The following is a 22,502-nucleotide window of genomic DNA, read 5'->3' as shown; positions in this document are numbered from 1 at the left end:
ATGCTAATTGATGTACATACCCTGCAGTATAATGCTGATAAAAAGAACCAAACTCAGTCAACAACTCACCATGAACAAGTGATACAACCCACTGTGACTGATCACCAGCTAAGTTAGTTAATGTCATAGCCAAAGGAGTAGAATCAATAACAACAACCGCTGAAGCATCACTCCCAAACTCTTGCTCTAAGTCATGTATTATCAAGCTGTCAACCGCAAAACCTATTGCCATGTCATGCCCATCACAACTCTCATCCCGAGGCGTCAAACCATCCCATAACTGATGACAAGCACTAGGAACCAAAGTACATCTCCGTATCATCATTTCATCAACATGGTCATCAAAGGTAAATTGATGAGCATACCTCATAGTATAATGCCGATAGAATGCATCAATCTCAGTCAGTGGCTCAGATTGTAATCCAGATGAAGCTAACTGCAACCGATCACTAACCAAGCTAGAACTAACTACTACCTCTGAAGACATCGCCAAGGGAGTAGTATCACTAGCAGGAACCATGCCAACTGTCGGCTCACCAACATCACACATGATCTTTGATACATCTCTAGGCTCTGTGCCATCAGTACCAGAGGCCACCACCATGTCAGGCATACCACAACAATTTGCTGCAACACCCAACTCAATTGAGCCCGATATGCCAATGTTAGTATCAAGGATGGATGCATCCCCATCTCCACTGTCTCTGACAATCTCGACCATAGACATCCTCGGATCACCAGACACCACAGCTTGTGATTGTACAAAATCTGGTAAAGACTGCAGTCGCTCTAACTCCACGGTCACCTTAGCCAAATGAAATTGTGACTCCTCGAAAGCCAACTGTGTATTCTCAAGAATCTCAGAAGTCAACTCGAGCTGCTGAGTAAGCTCACTCACCTCAACTTCCTTAGCCAACAATGCATCGTATGCTGTACTCCCCCACTCCATAAGATAATCTCTGTCGGCTACCAACTGCATATAATTCTGTCTCAGAATCCGAATAGCCTCCCATAAAGAGTGGATCTCTATCAAGGAGAGATAACTGCCTCCCTGCTCATCACTAGTAGGAGAACCCCATCCATAAACTGCTAACAACTGACGAGCAGCATCGAAATGCTGGCAAGCGATAGCAATGTCTCGCTCACTAACTGCCAACTGACTAGACACATGACGACACTGGCTAGACTGTCTCCTATAAACCTCCTCTGACGCACTGTCTAAAGGAGTATCCTCAAAGTTATTGGTCTCTAGAGTATTACCAACCATATCCTACGAATCAACTCCAAAGCTCATGTCAACATACGGAGTATCAAAATCTGTAGCACTGCTGTCCAACTCCTCTGTACCAAAAGGAACTACCAAGGAAACTAAGTCTTCAAAATTGCCCACTGCATCCTCCTGGATATCATCAATGCCAATATGATCCTGGGACTCATCTGTACACACTGCAAAATATGAAAGATTATCAACACATTCCAGCAATAATGGTCGACTGGATATATGAACAATGCCCAACACCAGTGAAAAAAAACTAATACCAACATCAGACAAGTTGCTGGCACAAGGAAAGACAACACAGTGCAATCTGCTAATCAAATCCATGATAGCATCCAAACAATCACTGCTACCAAAAAGTGTTAAAGATCTCCAGTCAACTGAATCCCAAACGCCAATATAACAATCTCGAGTCCATATTTGTAAACTAGAATCAGCTGGTAACTCAAGCAAACTCCTCACCTGAGTAATATGACCAATACCAACTAACTCCACATACCTGTTTGACATTGTCCCTGTATCCTGGATGTGAACGCAAGATGAACTTGCAACATTATCAACGACCACATATGATCCGCCTGCCGCAGAAAGCTGAGTATCAGGAGTGCAAGATGAAACTAAACTCAACTCCATGCCATGCTTATCCCCATGTCTCTCCCAGTTCTGTAATGCCAATGGAGTATTTACCAAAGAAGCTTGAGTGTCCTCAAGCTCGCGAGAAAGCTTGTCAACTTCTTTCCTCCTCAAGGCATTTGAATAGTCTTCGACAAGGCTAAGAAGATGGTCACGATCTGATAGAAGATGTAAATAACTCAACTTCATCGTTCCCATTCCTTCCCTAATCGCTTGTAAGTCAACACAAGAAGACTTTGCTTGAACTCCCTTATGTCTACCCTGTAACTGAATCATCCGGATGTGATCCTCTATCATATCCCGCATCCTGTCATGATGATATAATGAAGTCACAATACTGTCTTCGCTCACCTTTAGCTGGCTGGACAAATCATGTGAAGTACTACCAGCCTCAACCTCATGTGACGAAGCATCTAACTGTGCCTGGTACTCTCTCTCAGCAAAGTCATGAATGCTCAATGTCTGCTCATCTCTACTAGGTATCTCACCATCATGCACAACAACATCCTCATAATCATCATTTGAACCCACTACACTATAGTCACTGCTTGTTGGAACCAAACCATCCTGAGTACTGGAGACATCATCCTTTGGCAACCTGTATACAACTGTCTCAACTTGAGTATCAAGTTGACAGTTACTATGCATCAGCGTAATATCCTTCACCACTTCTTCCTGTGGCTGAACTGAAACCTCTGCCTGGTTGCAAGCTTGTTTCTCGAACTCCTCATTAAGGTTCCTGGTAACATCTCTCATTGTATCAGTCGGTGCTTTGCGAGAAGATCTGCCAAATATAAATCCAGTCAACTTATCCACCTTAGTTGGGTCAGACAGCATGTCATTCATTATACGGTGGTGCTTAACCAACAGTTCAGACATGTTATGGCTTATTTTCCTAAGTTCATCTCGAATGTCTGAATAACCATCCTTTCTACTATTCCGACTCTGGATACTGTGTCTATCAATTGTCCAAGATCGTGCCCTCTGAGACTTTGTACTATACCTGTCCATTTTGGATAAAGTAGAGTGCTGATCACTCATGTAATTCGGTCTTCACCCAACAGGATGGCAAGAAAACTGCTCTGATACCACTGTAATAACCCCAACAGGTTATAACTTCTTCAAACACCAAAAATCTTTATACTTCAGTGGTTTGACATTTCGTCAAACACTTTGCAAGCAAGCTCTGATACCACTGTAATAATCCTGCTCAATTCCGACCTTAAAATGCTGATTGAAGGCTCGAAGAATTTTGTTAAACACTTTGCATACAAGGGGTCATATGACTGATATAACTTTTCAGATTACTGCAATGACTCTTGTTTCGATTTGCATCAAAGAGAATGCTTACAAAAAGACTCCAGATTGTCTAAACAATGACCTAACATGAATGTGCAACTAATTTTGACAATATTCAATACAAATATGTGACTTAAACTATTTGCAATATGCAGCTACAGCAACTAGTAATTAAGACAAATACTTTGGATGCAACCTAAGATGGCATTAATGCACTTACAACCAAGTGGCATTAATATAAACACTTAGTATGCAAAATTATAATATTATTTATGCCAAAAAGAGAACTTACAACCAATTGATATTTTGTCAAACAATTGGAATGCAAACTAATAAGCTGATCATCAACCCTAGGGTTGCAATATAGATAGTCTAAAAATTACAACACTCTTTCAATTGCAAAATCCTAGCCTTCCTTTGATACCAATAATGCCAAATGGCAAATAAAGACAAGTACAATGTAAAATAATGAAGTGCTGAAGCTATATTTTGTACTCAGCTGAAAACCTACATTTCTCAGAAAATATGCCAAATGAGAAGTGAAGAACCTGATTGTGGATGGCTGTAATATTTTCTTTCAATGCTGCCCCTTTTGCTTGCTTTTTTTTTCCGATCTGCTTTTTCCACTTGCTTTTTTCGGATTTGTTTTTTTGTTTTGCTTTTTCGAATTGCTTTTTTGGATTGCTTTTTTTTGGAGCTGCTTTTTCGGACTGCCTTTTTCAGCCCGCGGACCTGCTAGAAATGACCTCCAATAATTTCGGCCCTGCTAAAATTGCCTCCTGAAATGCTGAAATGCTGAAAATGGCCTTAGGCCCAATGATGCCCTAGCTGAAGTGGCTGAAGTATCACCTTCAATTTTGCAATCCTTTAGAAGATATTTCACTTCCTTAGTTATGCTAATCCAAGGGAGTTTTCATTCCCAAAGATCAACTAACTATCTGAAACCACTTGGCTCCACAATAGACTATGTGACTGAATCACAATTTGATGTCAAGAGAGAAATAAACAACTAGATGATTAGAATGAAGCCCGGGGTGCCTATTTATTCTTTTTCTCCACTTTCTCCAGAAACTTCTAGAACATTATTTTATTTTATCTATTAAGTGACTTTATAAAAAATATTTTATAATTCAAGTCACTTTATTAAATTAATTAAATATAAAGTTACCTTTTAATATTTATTTATTTGATAACTTTATAAATAATTAACTTAATACCACTTATTTATTTAATTAAAATAATTAATTAGTCATCCTCATAAAATATTCATTATTTTGGACAACCTAATTAATTAAATTAATTAAATCAAATTGCCTCCAAAATGGGGACATGACAGTGTCCACTTCGTGTTTTCATTCATTAAGATGTATATTTCATAAATCTTTTAGGCCTTTTGTATGCAAATATATTTTGTATCTATGAAGGACTGTGTATGAATGATTTTTCTTGAGGACAAGCAAATTTGAGAGGGGAGGACTGTGATATCCCCATTTTGACATATAATTTAATAATAAATAAGTATTATATATAAAGTTTATAATATTAAAATAATCAATAATGTATATAAATTGAAAAAACAAATTATTATATATCATAAATATTATCATATAACTTATGTGTATATATATATATATATATATATATATATACATACATATATTCGATATTTAAAATACTATACTATTGAATATAAATAATTACTATATATACACATATCAACTATTGACAATTACATCATAATTACATATTAAAATAAAAATAATATTATTAATTACAAGGAAAATGACTCATATAATTAATATAAAATATAATCATTTATAATTAGAATAATATAATTACCTTATTAAAATAATTAATATTAATAATGAAAGGACATGACTATGAAATACACATATATATAGAATATTAAACATTGGAAAGAATATCAAATAGAAAATTATCAAACTTATACGAATTGAAAGGTAAATAAATAATAGTTTTGAAATGGGACATTACAGTGATTCAAGATTCATACCTATTTGCCCAGTGATGGTGGTGCCCTTGTGCCCAATTCTTTTCTGACAATGCTTCCACCCCTTTGATGTGCTTCCTACAAGGAAATTCTCCACAATTAAATCATATTCCTCAATATAACAATAAGTACCATACCAAGTTATTAATCCTAAACTATCATAATAGCTAACTGCCATTTCACTTCCCATGAAAATATGACGAATAACCAACCTTCCAAGATAACATTAAAGTATCATCATAACGGTTAACTAGCATGCCAACTTCATATGAAATAATAACGATTAACCATCTTACCATTTCACATGATTGTAACTAATTTTACCTGTCAGCTGACTTCATAGGAAACCTTAGCGACTATATGAACAATTTGATATTGAGCCAAAAATTGGGATGTAACAATATCAAAATGGTGAATATCATATGTTGATATTTTGCAGACCATTACCTTATTTGAGTATTTGGTGAGAATCATATGTTGATATTCTGGGAGACCAATACTCATCATATCAAATGTGATATCAAAATGTTGAATATCTTATGACCAAAGATATTATTATATAACATTGAGGTAATAAATGGTCATGTATTTATCCTCTCTAATTAAGAGGGATGTTAATGTTGTAGCTTCAATATGACAAATAACCAACCTTCCAAGGAAACATTAAAGTATCATCATAACGGTTAACTAGCATGCCAACTTCATATGAAATAATAATGATCAACCATCTTACCATTTCACATGATTCTAACTAATTTTACTTGTCAACTGACTTCATAGGAAACCTTAGCGACTATATGAACAATTTGAAATTGAGCCAAAAATTGGGATGTAACAATATCAAAATGGTGAATATCATATGTTGATATTTTGCAGACCATTATCTTATTTGAGTATTTGGTGAGAATCATATGTTGATATTCTGGGAGACCAATACTCATCATATCAAATGTGATATCAAAATGTTGAATATCTTATGACCAAAGATATTATTATATAACATTGAGGTAATATATGGTCATGTATTTATCCTCCCTAACTAAGAGGGATGTTAATGTTGTAGCTTCAGTCAGATTGATATAACCTTGAGATACATTGTATGACTGAGTATTATGATTAATAATCACTAGACAATTTGTTTTTGTGTGTGTGTGCATGCACGTGTGCATGTTTGATCTTATAATAACTATTGTCTAAGTATAAATTTTAAATATTAAATTAATGAATATACACGTCCCTCAAAGGGACATGTTTCTTCTTGTCTTAAACCATGTATAAATGCAAGAGGTTGGTGCACTTGAAGAACACATAGCTTAACAGGCAGTGCAATTACATCTGCAAGCGATCCTCAAAAATAACAAATTCTAGGATGCCATAGAAAAAATTATTGTCTTATTGCAACCATTTTTTTGTGATTAAATAGAACTTCTTTTATACAATGAAAAATAAAAGAGTTATAGAATTTCTTACAAACCTATGGTGTGCCTAAATAGGCTTAATCCAATTCAAAACTGCATGAACTTGCAAGTGTATTTCTATTTGGTTAATAGATTGCATAATAAACAATACAATAATCTCAATGTTCTGAAACGGAGGAGAAAAAAAATTGAAAGAGAGTCACAGACAGTCTTAAGACATGTTTCTGTTAAGATTATATTTCAAAATGATAAGGAAAATCAAATATCATTACATTTAGCTTGGGCATGCACAAATGATTTCAAACTCAGTTTTTGAAATCCATGAAACTGCATAGCTAGCTCCTTAAGGTGTAACACAAACTAATCTTGTTAAGATATATTGTTAAAGAAAGTGGTTTATTGTATATTTCAACATACTTATGTTCATATACTTTTGAGTTTTTTGTCTTAATATCTGAAACTTGCAGGAATCTTACAGTTTTGGATTTGAGACAAAAAAAACCAATTTCTGCAACAAAAGTGGCAATGATTTATGCAAGGAGTTTGGGATTCTGGATAGGTTCTCAAGAACTTCCCTAACTTTCCCTTCATGGTGTGTATCGAATCTTTGCAATAAAGCACATCAGAGAAGCTTGCGGACAGCAAGTGGAATACATGGTTCAATGCAGTCTTCTACTGAACATTCTCGAGGTGGAAGAATATGTACTAACATCTTTCTTGCTTTAAACATAATGTAAGTTGGCATCCAGTGCAATGGTAGGAGATTTTTGATATAGTAGTATTTACTATTTCTTTGTATTTTAGACTATTCCTATTTGGTTACTGATTTTTTAAAACTTACCTCTTGTTATCTTTTTTCAAAGATGATTCATTATTTAGCATTCCTCAATAATTGGATCATTAAATGCCTAAATACATAGGATAATATATCAAGTAAACTAGGGTCAGTCTAAGTTTGCCTTTGACAGATTCTTGTTAGCTGGATGCCCAGGTCTTTGTGAAGGCATTTGATATGGATCCAATTGTCTTTGGCAGTTGTAACTGTCAGCAGAGCATCCACTTTTCATTAGCTAGATACAATCTTAATTCAGTATGCCATTGTTTGTGTATTGATAGGTTTTTTTAGATACAGATGTATTTTCTGTGCTTTGATAGAGTCTTGAACGAGTAACTGAGTGTAACTCTAGCTGCTGCTTGATTAAAAGGTCCAATTAGGTGAACAGATCCTACAAACACCCAATTTATGTGTTATTGAGATATTTTGTCTGTAATAATTGATCTGTTTGTGAAGGATATTTGAAATTTTTCTTCTCTATAGTTGTGGTTTACAATTAATATTTATGTTCTTTGGGATTACTTTCTTGTTTTGAGTAGACTTTTTACCTTCTATCTTTTGCATCCTTGTGATGGTAGGACCTTTAGGATGGAAATATGGCTATCATTAGATGTCAACAAGAAGATGGGTATATGTTGGAGGAAATTAGGTCAATATCTTATATATGTGATTCTTTCTCAGGTTATTTTAATCTAAGTGTTTCTGCCAGATACACGCACATAGCTACAAGTTACAACTCTGGTTTTTGATGCATATGGTAAAAAAGAGAATCAATGGTGAGTGTGTTTTGTGTATTGATTGCTTGGTGTAAATGTCTCATTCTATAGGATCACCTAATGTGACAGGCAAATATTCCATGAAGGAGATGACAGATCAAAACATTGCATTTGACAAACAACGATTACTTGACCACTGTTTGTGATAAACAACAAGTATGAGACTAGTGGCTGACTTCTTAACTTTGATGGCAATGTGTATGTGAAGTTTGAATGTCTCTTGGAGTTTCTCCCATCTTTCCTATATATATGACATATGTGTCTGGTCTATAAGCAATACTATGTAACATTATCTCATGCTGGAACAACATGGAATCATAGGCATGACAAATGACATCATTATTCACGGATACTACAACATACCAAAGCCATGAGGAGATATTTGCAGTGTTACCTAAGAATAGAACCTGAAAGAGGAGCAACTCCACTGGAAGTGTCAAAATTTGAGATAGAAATAGGTGGAAGCTCTGAGATGGTTGCTATTTCTACCCAACAAAAGATCATTTCATTTCTCATCCAGATTGGTTTTATAATTTTAAGAGGGTGGTAAATGATTTCATGGCTTTATGAATGCTTGTGGGCGTTAGCCAACCTTGAAATTAACAAATGCTTGTTCTTTTGTGTATATGCTAATTAAAATTGTTATCATGGATTTTTGTCCCTTTCAATATTTAACTAGACAAACTCTATATGAATGGAGTATGACAACAGCCTTGGACAAAACTTTTAAATGTAAGAACACAACAAAGACATGAGGAGATATGAGCAGTGTGACTTTACGAATAGAAATTGGGAGAGGAACAATCCCCATAAGAAGTCCTAAAATATGCATGGATCAAAAGGTATGGAGATAGAAACAAGTGGAAGACTGGAAGATCCAGAATGGATGCTACCCATACCCAACAAAAGATCTCTTCATTCCTTATCTATATTTATTTTACAATTTAGTAGACAGCAGTTAATAATTCATGGCTTTATGAATGCCTTTGGGCCATAATCAGCTATGAAAATAACAAATGCGTATTTGTTTGGTAATGTGCTAGTCAATATTATTAATGTGGGATTTTGTCACATTCAGTATTAAATGAATGAACAAAATTGGTAGGATACTTGAATTATGTCTTGACCATCGTCCATAAATGAAAATCCAACCATTATGATGGGGAAAAGTTGTCTTTATGATTCATGTGATAATGCATTGTATGATACTGTATGATGATAACATTTGGGATTGACATGGAATAATAACATTATCATGTGGTGAAAGGGATTGTCAATATGTGATGATGATGTACAATCAGGGTATTTCATGATGATGAGTAAATGGAAACAAGTTACATTTGGTTGCTGGTTAAAGGTAACTGAGAACAATTTAATGGCCCAAGACAGTTTCTTCTACATTCCCATTTGTTGGAAGTCACTTTGTTGAAAGAGCTAGGACTTTGGTAACAGGTTGGAGGGGTTTTTGTTCTGGAGCATGATGGTTTCCTGTAATAACCTATATCAGGATCTTGTAATTGTAGTTCTGCTAGAGTTTTAGTTGTGAGTTAAGAGCTGGAAGGACTTTGGTGACAGGTTAAGGAGTTTTTATTTGGGAAGAGATCAGCGACAGTTTGATTTAGGAACAGCATGGTTCTGAACTTCTGTAAAATCTATTATGTGTTTTTCATTTTTGCTTACTTTCCAGCCCTTGCCATGTGGTTGTCCTTTTGCTGGGGAGTGGGTCCTGAGAGAACTCTGGGTGGGAGCTGAGTTTCATTGACAGCTATGGTTTCCTATGCATGCTGTACAGTATTAGATCAGATGAAAGATCACAGAGTGATATGAAATATTGATGCAAATAAGCTTTACACAGTTTTCTAAAGGAGAAGGTAGAGAAGATGTTCTAAAATCATGTAATTTTAATTTTTTTTAAGCATTGCCTTTGAGGAAAGAATAAAGCGACAGGTGAGAGAAATAAGATACAAACTTCCAAAAAATAAAAGAATATACACATGCACACTGGAAATAAAATGACACTGAAATAAACAATTATGCAGTCGTATTTTCATCCTTTTTCTGATAATGGCTCACAAACTACAAGCTGAAACATTGATACAAATAAGTTTTACATAGTTTTTTACTCAAAGCAATACAAGTCACCATGTGAATGTTCAATGCATATGCATCTTTTAAATTCCACACTAATTATGAGACAACTATTTGTGCTTTTGTGCAATATTTCTTGGAGAACACAACCAAGCAAATCCAGAATTTCAGTTATTTTTTTCAACACTGGGAAGCATTTTAGCTGTTTTTCCACCATTCGATGACAACTTTTATGTAACTAACTTTAAGTAATCTTTTATCCTTGATGTCGATGATGGAAATTTCAAAATGTGTACATTCTATCTCTTTGCTCTACTGTCCAATCATTTCTGAAAAGAAGTTACAGCAAGCATAAATAATGGAAACATGATTCTCATTGGTCTTTTGGCTATTAATGATCTCTAGGAATTTGCCTTTATGTTCACTTGTTACTTTGTGTAATCTTTTAAAAGTTTTTTACCTTTTATTGTTTTCACAGTTTATTTTTAAACTTTTTTGAGTCAATTGATTGACAACCTTATATTGAATTAAAACAGACCCCCTTCAGGAGTTAATGCTGATCTCTCAACACCTTAGAATCAGCTGCTAGACTAAAATATCTTCCACAGGAGAGAAAATGAGAAGAATAGCTTGCTTTATTATGTATGCTTGAAATGATTGATTGAATATGAAATATACAATGAGATGCCTTGCCTATAAGGATAAGGTTGAAACATAGGATTAGACAAGATTATGACGTGTCTTATTCTTATGCTTTGAGACAACTTAATTGTCAATTATTAAATGACTTACATAATTAAAAGTAAATGCCAATAAGATAATATCTTTGACAATTAACACCTTCTAGAAAAATTCTCTAGGACCTAAGTAAACTTAAGTATGTGAGTAAGACCCATTAGTGAACTCGTTAGGTAAAAAACTTTATTCACACCAACACTCCCAAGGCATATGTAGAAAGGGGATTAATTGTAGCTCTACAATACACAAATATTTTCCTTGTGTAAATGGGAAATTGTATGCTCTAATTATTAGAGGTTAGTGTAAACTGTAAGCATGCCTTCCCCTGGAAAGCCACAGGAAACATGATTGATTCTAAGAACTTGGTAACCTACCAATTGCAAAAGTAGGAGTCTAGCCAAGCAAAAAGTTCTTCCCCTAACATTTGTCAGTTAATGGTGTTCTATACAAAGTGTTCATTCTTCAATGTCACCGCTTCTGATGTCAGAGCTCCATCTTGATTAAATCCTCTTTCATTTGATTGTTGCATAATCGCCTCTAGTATTGCTCAAACACAGCTTCTGGTTGCAAAATTATCTTCTTATCTCATCAAGTTCCTTCAAATTCCTCTAGCTCCAATTGTATTACAATCCTATTGCCAATAATCTTCATGCAAAACACATGAAACACCTGATGGATCTTCACAAATGGCTGCTGAAATGGTCATCCCTGATCGTTTTTGTTTTTGTTTATAGAATAAGATAGAAAAGCTAAAATGTTTGCATTTCATGTTTCATTCATCATGATGTGGCATATAATGATAGTAATGTAGCATCGAAGGAGAATAAACTTTATTCGTTGCACCAAATTATTTTAAACTCTATTTCAATATTAGAAAGCATTGAGCAATTATCTGAATTCAGATTTAGGGAATTAATTGCAAAGCTGATTACAAACCAAATAGTGCATTTTCAAATCTCCAGATAAACAGAAAGCTCATTCAAACGCCTCTAAATAACTCAATACAAATATCAATCTGCTCCAAAACTGCTCTCTCATTAATGAGCCGATTCCCAACATTAAGATGCCTCAAATAGCAGATTACAGATCTCGGTTAAGTACAGATTTGAGTTCAGTTTGAAAACTAAGTCAATGAGGATGGAACAGCCTCCTAGAAGGGGCAATTTGTCTCTAGAAATCAATGCTTCACCAAATCTTTAGTGAATACTCAAAAAGTGTCACCTAGCTGCAATGAATTTGAAGGAATAACACCCAGCATGATTGCTATCAATCTCACAGAGATATGAGAAGAAACACTTTATTTAGCACCTCTGAAAAAACACTCTAGCACTCAAAAAGAACTTCTGAACTCTTGGAAACTCAAATAACGCTCATAAAACTGTATAAATCCTCATCTTCTTCAAATCTAAAATCATCCACAAAACCAAAATCACTAAGATACTCTAACCAAGATCACCAAACAGCTAGGGTGGATATTTCACCTCTGAAACTAGCAACCTAGAAGAAGGCTTTCATCCTCAACCAGCAAGAGAAGAGCTCCTTGGGCTCATTCGAGCAACATAATATTAAGTTGTGAATTCATCTATGAAAACATGAGCTCAAACTCAAATATATAATGTGAGGAAAAAGTTAGGGGCAACTCTAACTGAATTTTGTTGTCCTGCATTTTGTCATCACAAAAATATAGGTAACAGTACAAAACTTTTTCAACTTAGTTTCGCATTTCTTTGAGTTTAGTTCATTATTTAATTGGTTAGTATTGATCAATCAATCAATGCCAATTGATATAATGGATTCTTTTACTGAAGGCTTTCGTCAAGTCTTTTTTGTTTTTTTGTTTGTCGAGTCTATGCTTGATTTTTGAAGGCTTCAATGTCCTTTTTCTCGTTTTTAAGTGTGTGTTTGTTGGCTTTTGATTCTTTGGTTTTACTCAAGTCATTTCTTTTGGTTTTCCCTTCGATTTGATCTATCTTAGGGCTTAAACGGAGTTGGCAATCAAAATCTATGACCATTTTAGTGCCCAAAAAGTGGAGCTTTTCGATGTAACTGCACAAATTAAAAATATTATGTTATATTTTTAAGTTGACATTCATTTTTTGAAAAATATAACATGAATTCATTTTATGTTATGTTTTTAAGTTACTTTATCGTTTCAATTTTTCACTTAAAGTAACTATAGTGCACTTTATGTTATATTTTAAGTTGAGTTACTTTTTGATTTTTCACTTAAGTGACTATATAGCTATATAGTTTGATTTAAGTTTTGAGTTTTAAATCAAATGCTCTAGTAAATGTTATTTTTAAAATGATATTTGCATATACTATATTAACTATATAGTGTAAATATTATTTATGACACATTTGAGTAATATTTATTCAAAAATTAAATTGACATGTGCTTAATTCATCACTTAAGTTGTGCATAACATGTCTACAAGCACAAATTTCATCACAATATGCAATTGTACCCAAAAGGTGCGATTTTGAATGAAAATGCTTTGAAAACGCTTAAGACATGCAATTACATGTACTTTCAAAACATGCATATGCACCCAAAAGGTGCATTTTGCATTGAAGAGCGTATTTTCAAAACATGCAATAGCACCCAAAAAGTGCATTTTTGCCTTTAGACTCATTTTTGAAGATTTTAAAACATGCGTTTGCACCCAAAAAGGTGCGTTTTTGATAAGGAAGCCATTTTTGAGTTTTTTTAAAACATGTAATGGCATCCAAAAGGTGTGTTTTGTCTCCAAGAGCATGCATGTCTTCAAGAAACCCGAAATTGAAGATTTAAGGGCAAAAAACTTGATGTTTTCTTCCTCCAAGAACATGTTTTTCATAAAAAATGCTTAGATCTGCCCATATAATGGCTTGAAATCCAACACAAGGGAGTGTTTTTGAGTTTTAATTCATGTCTATGCATTTGGGGTTCATGATTTTGCATATTCAAGACAAAAATGACTCATAATTTTGCATTTTTGAGCCACGTTTTTGTTAAAAGCGCCCAGATTTGGGGCAATTTTAATCACTTTTTGGCTCAAATAGAAGTCATTTTGAGGTTTTGATTCATATATATGCTATTGAAGAACACATTTTTGCCTTTAGATGTCAAAAAAACTTCATTTCATGCCTCTTATAAATCACGTTTTTGCTAAAAATGGCCAAAAAATTGGGGTTTTCATTCGCTTTTATGTGTTTTGAATACACTTTTCTGCATTTGAGTTCATGTATATGCATTTGGGGAAGACGTTTTTGCATTCTCAAATAAAAAATGATCAATTTATATGCATTTGTGAGCCACTTTTTGCAAAAATGGCCCAGATTTTTGCATGAAAAGGGCACATTTTTGTTAAAAAAACTTAAAAAATGGCATTTCCAGCACATACATTTGGATCAATGGGGGTTGTTATTGAGTTTTAATATATGCTATTGCCTTTGGAGACCACGTTTTTGGCATTCTCATGTCAAATTTGACCCTTCATTGCTCATTAATATTCATTGAATGCAAGTGTGGAAGAAGTCAAATTATTGTTTGAGAATCTAGATTTGGAGGAGAATTGGTTTTCAAAGTTTATGATTCTTGCTATTTTGGCACTTTGATTTCTATGTAAGTGGACATTTTCAAACTTTCTCATCAATTCATGCTTATCTTGCTATTTCCATGCATATTTTAGCTTGAAGTTGCACACTTGTCCATATATATGCCATGAAAAGTGCATTTTTTCTTTAAAAAGTATGAAATTTTTTATTTTCATACTTTTGGATTTTCTTCAAATTCCAAATTCGATTTGCACTTGAAAGCAACTTGCTTGTTGACATGTTTGAGTTTAAAACCAAAGGCATGTGTTTGTTTTGTGCTTGTTTTCGTTGTTTGTTTGCTTCCACCTCTTCGTGCAAGTGCATTGTTTCATTCCACATTCGCCATTACACGCCAAGACACATTGCATCCATTCCTTTCATATGCAATTATACTTCTATATGCAATTACATGTAATCTCATTCTCCATCCATGATTAGTAATCTTATCTTCCATCTACACGTAATTCCATCCTTCATATGCATTTACATATAAACCTTTTTCCAAACCCGCATTTACATGAAATCTCATCCTTTGTTCCCATTTACACGCATTTCCATCTTCTGAACCTAAATGCATGTTCATTTTACATGTAATCTACTTTACGTGTAATGACATCCAGAGAACCCATTTTTGACTGAAGATCACACTTTTAAAGTCAAAAGTTATCATTTGCAAGCATTCATATGCATCTCAATTTGCATTCTTGGCCATACCCACAAAAGCCCATTGTTGCCCACATGCAATCCATCTTTCTAAGTCCCATTTTAGCCCTCCACATGTACTTTCCATATCACATCCAAGTCATTGCATATGTCCATGAATATCTAACCAATACTCTGAATATACTATTTCTCAGAGATCCATTTTGCCAATATTCTCATGGAGTTAGAATCCATATCTTCCAATGATAGATTCAATCCCATTGAAACTTTCATGTTGTGGCACACTCTTCAAGAAATGTCAAAACTTAAAAAAAATAGAGATATCTCGTCAAGAAAACATGTTTTGATTCTCAAGAAGCAGTAATTCATTTGGTCTCCCATTTTTTGAATGGTTGTCCGAGAACCCGAGTTCGTTTGAGAATGTGCCAAGCACTTTGTTTCAAAAAAAAGAAAGAAAGAAAGTTAAAGGCGCTGATGGAAAGTTATTCCGAGTTTACATCTGGACACCGTCAAGAAGGTTTTCATAGTGTCAGAGATTCCAGAATGTGCCAATCTACAAAGGAGAATTCACGACAACTTGAGCGAGAAAAGCTTGATCACATCAAGTTTTCAATTGACAACGAACAATTCATCAAAGAGAGTTAGAGGCTATCAAAAGACGCAACACCATGGTTTCAAGGTGAATGCAACAGCAAAAAATACAGGAACTCTTGATCTTGTGATCATTCATGATAGCATCGCCAAGTACAAGGCCCTTTAGAACAATCCCTAGGATTGTTTCATTTCTTTTCCGTCTTTCTTCTTCTTCTTCTTTCTTGTTTGTAATTGAAGAGGATGTATTACATGAAAATATGTAATTACATGTAATACGATTTACATGTGTAATGACATCTAACCCAATAATTTCTCTTGTTAGCTAGACTAGGTCAAAGTTGGTCGAGTTGCTCCCACTTTTTCCTCCTTTTTCTCAACTCCTTTGCCTATATAAAGGAGTGCTCCCTCATTGTAAAAATTATCTTTTTTTGTATGCAAGAAATCTCTGCTACACTTGTGCAAGTATAACTTTGATTGTGTAGTACAAATTTGGGAGAAAAGTGAACAAAAGAAGCAATTGGATTCAAAGATTTGACTGGAAGCAATTGTCATAGAGAAAATTAGAAGCTTTGACTGTAATTTGTGCTTATTGTCTTTGATTCATGTTATTATTCTGCATTCAATAATAGAGAGTAGTGAGTTAAGAAGCAATCAGAGCCAAAGCTCTGATTGGGAGTAGTTGTGGTAATAGATAGCCTAGAAGCTTTGACTAGAGCTTGTGTTAGCATCTCAAATTCACGAAAAATAGTTAGAATTTCCCTACTTTTGAAAGTCTTTGCACCCCAGCGGTAGTGATTTTTCTTATAAATTAGACAAACAGGACTTTGAGCCAAACCGGTACACTTTCAATCAGCCTTTGAGTTGGTGTTGGTTTATCGGTATCACCATTTCCAACTACTAGATAGAAGTGTAGTTAGAGATTTCATCTTGCCCATTACTCGCTCCATGGGTAAGTGGATTCTTTCCTAAAAGTTAAGAGGAAAGAATATTGGTAACACCCCTTACAAAATCTCTCAACTTCTTGCATACCTTGAGTTGATCCAAGGAATGGTGAGAAGGGGGAGCCTTCCCTTTAATGTAAGAGAGACTTGGTCTCATATGCTGTCGCTAGAATACCTATTTTGTGATTGGCTTCTCACAAAACTATCGGTTGCAAAATATCCACCCAACAAATTTGAATCACAAAAACAAGACACAGAGTCAACATGGGCTTGGCAAGGATTGTGTGACTTGGGACTAGGTGTAAACTCTGCAAGGGTGACCCGACTCAAGACTTGAGTAGAAACTTAGAAAGATTCTGCAAAGCGAAAAAACCAAGAAATTTAGGGATTAAGGCTATATTACCCAGTTTGGCCATTTCATGGATGAACTAGGCTTTGGTTCAAATTGGGTACAGTTTAGGTTTTTCAGCTGACTGACTTGATTTTCCGCACTATATTTCTAAACTTTTTTTATAGTGTTTGGTGCCTGCCCTTTCTATGTCTGTGATGGTTGCCCTATCTCAATCCACTTCACCCGCACTGGACAAATGGATATATTGCCCATTCCGATAGTTTATTGATATACGATTAGGATATAGGAACATTGATTAAATTAATTTAATCTATGGTTATGACTTTTCAATGGACCACTTGTTTGAGGGATTTATCGCTGTTTGCTTATTAATATGGTGTATTTTAATGTGATGTATATCAATGTAGGAGCTTAAATTAAATTAATCTATGGGTTGTTATTATCAATGGATCATTCATTCAAGGGATTTATTACCGTTCATTTATTAATGTAGTGTATATTAATAATAAATAAAACAAAGTTTGTTAAAGCTACCTCTATAGGGACAAATTTTATTAGTATTGTTTAATTTTTATTTTTTAATAATTTGATATCATTTCATTTTTAACAATTTTAATTTACATGTAATATATTGTTGGAAACATACAATTGGAACAATTGTTGTTTTGTCATTGATGTCAAATCTATTAAATGAGACATATTGCTACCTAATCTAAATGTCAGATCTATTTGATTGATGAAGAGGATTTGAAAAATTGCTCATAACAATAGCACCTAGAGGAAAGGTTGAGTTATGAAAATGAAGCTACAAATGGACATTTGATTGGATAGACTTTAATAAAGCAAAGTGATTGTTTATATCAAGAAAGCTAAGTCAAGCCGAGCAATAGAGTAAATGGTAAAGGAATGTCAAGTGATGCTAGTGTCAAATGAGCCACAGTATGTGCCGAGCAAATCTAGTGTTGACCGAGCAAGATACTTGATGCCGAGCTAGAAGTTTTACAGTGACCGAGTGTCAAAACTTAGTAATTGCCGAGTAATGGTATGAGAATGAATTTGAGGAAATCGTGATTCCCAACTGACTTAGTTGATTTTTTTGGGAGATGTAAACCATGTTGAAGATAAGAATGATGAGTTGGATCATTAAATTCAAGGCGAGAATTAGGTAAAGACCTAACAGACATTCCAGAGAAGTTTCTATAGTAAGATCAAGAAGATGGACAGATACAATGAATCGTGTTGAACTTGATCATAAACCCTAAGATCTAAGTTGATCGTGGAAAATGGTAAAGCAAGAACTGCCTATTTAAAGAGGTACAAAGCCGAACGAAAGAAAGAGTTTGGGTGTGAGTGTATGTGAGAGACGTATACAAAAGAAGGTTGATCAGAGATGCACAAGTGTGAGAGTGAATGTGAAGCTAAAAGAGATTGCTTATGCAGATGCTGATGTTGATAAGTAAATTTGAGCAAAAGGCTTAAGTGTTATTGAGAAGAGAAGGTTGATTGCTTGAAGGGTTGCCAAGCGAATCAAAACACAAATGACAATGAAGAGCTTATCAGCGAGTCAGCACATGAACTAAATAGAGATCTGAACTTGCAAAGTGAGTTGTAATCATATAGATCAAAACCTATTGTTTTCTTTCTTATCATTGTAAACAATTTGTATTGAAATCCTTTTAATAGATGTTGGCCTAACAATCATTTGGAAGACTTAATAGTCTGTATAAATCTTTTAACTAGGTGACATTCTAAATCGAACGATCAAAGTCCTCTTACAAGGCCACTCCTAACAGGGTGATTAAATCCTCTAATTAGGTCACATTTAACAGTGTGTATGGTAAACCTAAACAAGGGTTGGCTCCTAACAGGGCTCACTTCGAAAGAGTGAAAAGTAGTGACACGTTGTTTGTGGTTTTTCCTAAATTGAGTTTCCACGTAAAATCCTAGTGTCAAATTTGTGTTGAATGCTTTATGTGTTTTACATCTGATAATGTTTTCATTTAGCAAAGCATGTTATGTTTAAGACAGTAATTTTATCACAACAACAGGATAAGTAGAATAGTGAGTGTTTATGTTTAATTGTTCAAATAGTACTTAAGGATCTTGAGTAACTGATTCACCCTCCCCTCTCAGCTATTATAAACATTTCTAACAATACGTATGAATTTTAAGTTAAATATTATATTATTTAGGTTTAATAAATAATACAATTGATTATACTATTTACTAATATAATATAATTCTAAATATGTTGGAGGACTCTAAATGTATGTATGTATGTATGTATATATAAGTATGTATGTATAATTCTTACATGTTTTTGCACTAACGAATCCGAATGAATCCAAACCCCATTTTATTTGCCGTATCAAGAATTGGTTCTTCAAACCCGAAGCCAAACAAGGAACTTAGGATTAAGGATTTAAAACTAGTTTCATGCACATTTTATTAGATAAACCTTAAAGCCACAATAACATCATCATATAGAAGCTAATTTTATTGAATACACAAACATACATCAATCACAGAAGCATAAATGGAAATTGTAGCTGATGACAATAAAAAACTTTGATATATAAATATTGTCAAATGTATATGATATTCATGGAATATGAAATCCATCAATAAAATGTTCCAAACATTAATAAAAACAAAACCTATAAGACTGGCTTAGAGGAGCCTACATCTTTTCTACAATGGTGTCTAAGGTAGGTCTTGGTTGATTCGGGAGCCATAGTCTCTACGTGTGACTCCTTACCACGCTCACCAACATCAGTTGCGCTTGTACCTGCTTGTGCTCTATCCTCGTTTGCCATGGTACAACCTTAGTCTCTCTATCTACTTGGTTGATCTAATCAAGGTCCTTGTTACTAGAGATAGGGTTCGTAGTGTTAGTGATGCACTTAGTTTTTGGATCGCTCATCTCTAGCATATCGCAGTGCAGTCATGGTCCAAAACTTGTCTCTATCTAAGACAAAGGTTGTAATGAGCAAAGACAAGATCATTTAACCTCTACACAGATAGTCTATTTGGCCTTATGGAGCATATGAGGTCAAACATGCTCCAGTTGTGCTCACAATTGGAAGCATTGCATGGTTGGCTCAAAATGCAAATGGCTATACTCTAAAGATTTCGTGTTTTAGGACCAAAAATTTGCCACCATCTATTTGAGATAAGAAAAATAAAAATAAAATTAGTTGCATTTCCAACTTTAAGACTTTAAGTTATAAAATCAAGTTATGCTCTTAAAATATGTCTTTTTTGTGGCTGCATTGTGTCCGTCTATCTTTATAAATTTGACAAGAGAAGACTGCCCCTTGTGCATTAGAAAAGGTCTCTATCTCGTGGATTGTAGTGGTGGTATCACCACTACCAAATGGAGGGCCTTATGAAGCTAGAGGTGCGATCTCCAATTAGTTATCTCCCAAATGGGATGATTCTTACTCTCATCTCCTCCATGGACAGATCTAACAACCTCCTTGGCCCTATCCATTGTTGGGAATTGGTGTTCACATATTTGTTGAAAATTAGAATTTTTGTTGATTTCAATGTTATAATATTAAGTTTGTTATGAAACAACTTAATATTATTATGTCACATGTTTTGTAAACTAGGTTAATTAGAATAGAGGTATGCATTGAGTTGTTAAAAACAACTCAATATTAATAGGAAATTTGTTTGGTTGTTTCCTATAAAATAGGATAGCCTTTTAGAGGCAGATAGAAATGTAATTTCAGTTGTAATGCTTTTTTTAAATTGATAAATGGCCAATGCCTGGATTAATTATTATTATGTATTGAAATTAATTATTATTAAATGTTAAGCTCAATTAGAATCGAACCTTAGATCTCCCACATGAGAGGCTCACAAATTACCATTGTGTTGTAGGCTCTTGCCTCAGTTGTAATGCTTTTACTATCAATAAAAAATATATATTTACTGATCAAAATAAGATAAAATAAGAAGCTTGTATTATCTTGTTTTTAATTAATATAGCTTCTGTTGTTTGCCTCTGCACATATTTCTTACATGGGATCATAGTTGGAGAATATACCTGGATCTATTTTTGCTTCTTATAGTTAAGACTGCTCTTGTCAGAGTCTCTTGCCTAGCTTGTACGAAAGAGTAATGAGATCACTTTCTGTGAGGCGATGTAAATGTTTAAAAATAAAGATTGCAGATTTGGAAATAGCTATTGCTTGAGAGAGCTGCACAAAGGACAATCCTTTAACTCATCCGTATTTGTTGCTGCGAGCTGTTTTGATTCATTGTGTTGAGCAAACTTATCATTGAGAGTTTAATTTTTTCATTGGCACTCTCTATTCATATCAGCCCATACTGGTGTAGTACTGTATGCATTTACTACCAGTGGGTTTCAACTAGGCTTCATTGGCTTATTCATCCTTTTAGATAGGTGTCCAAATCCAACATTCTTATTTATCACCTAGCCATATAAGGTTAGATCCATCAAAGTATCAACAACTTTGGCAAAGTTCGAGGCTTCTTTCTGTTTTTGATCTTCTCAAGTTTTCTTGTTGTGGGATACTTATTACCATCGACTTGAGTTTTTTTGACAATGGTGCTTCTGGTGCATTTTTATGTGTTGCTCAACTTGTGCGAGGGTTTGATTTGATTGTTTACTTATTTTCCTGATCTATCATTACTGCCATATCTGCTTGGTATTATTTGGAGATCAATTCATGATAGGTTGTGTTTCCTATGGTGTTGTAATAAGTGGCTTTTTGCAAAAAAATATTAGAGGCATCTATAGATCTATCTTAAGTTCTTAACAATCAGTATTTTTTTGCAGAGCTTGCTGCTGCCAGCTCGTATGAGCATTCCTGACAATGGACTAGAGTTGTAGGATACTGCTTTTATTATGTCATTTTAGCAAAATTTATAGAAACCAATCACTACGTGGTCGATCTGCCAAGGTGACCTTGCAAGAAATTTTTTCAGAGAGTAACTTAGAATGTTCTAAAAAATGCTCACATCATGAAATTCAAGGAGTTTATCCACATTAACTCCTTGGTATAATGAAAGCGTACTTGAGCCCAAGTATACGGTATTTGGCTGTGAAAATGTAGACACTGGTAAAATATGGTCAACATGCAGATGGAATAATGGGCCTTGGCCAATAAATTCTTAGTGTTTTAGGTCAATGTAATGTCCCCACTACCTGAGTAGATTTTGACTAGCTCCTTGATGAATAAATTTGTTGTGATCCTTCTCAATTCCTTTCTTTTCTTCCTGATTGACTGTTGGAAATACCTTTTATATCTTGTTTTTGGAATGAGGA

At 34.4% G+C, this 22,502-nt stretch overlaps 1 protein-coding gene across 1 annotated transcript in view; it reads left to right on the top strand.

Annotated features, from left to right (window-relative positions):
• The window catches only part of RBL10 (RHOMBOID-like protein 10), a 104,527-nt gene that overhangs the window by 37,083 nt on the left and 44,942 nt on the right, over positions 1-22,502 (top strand). Inside the window, exon 2 of the mRNA XM_089818876.1 lies at positions 7,105-7,370. Coding sequence (XP_089675002.1) covers positions 7,105-7,370 — 266 coding nt within the window. The remainder of the gene's footprint in view (positions 1-7,104; positions 7,371-22,502) is intronic.

This window comes from Cupressus sempervirens, chromosome 3 (assembly GCF_028749045.1).
Source record: "Cupressus sempervirens isolate cs-2001-9-10 chromosome 3, ASM2874904v1, whole genome shotgun sequence".
NCBI lineage: Eukaryota > Viridiplantae > Streptophyta > Pinopsida > Cupressales > Cupressaceae > Cupressus > Cupressus sempervirens.
This window is presented reverse-complemented; position numbering and strand designations above follow the sequence as displayed.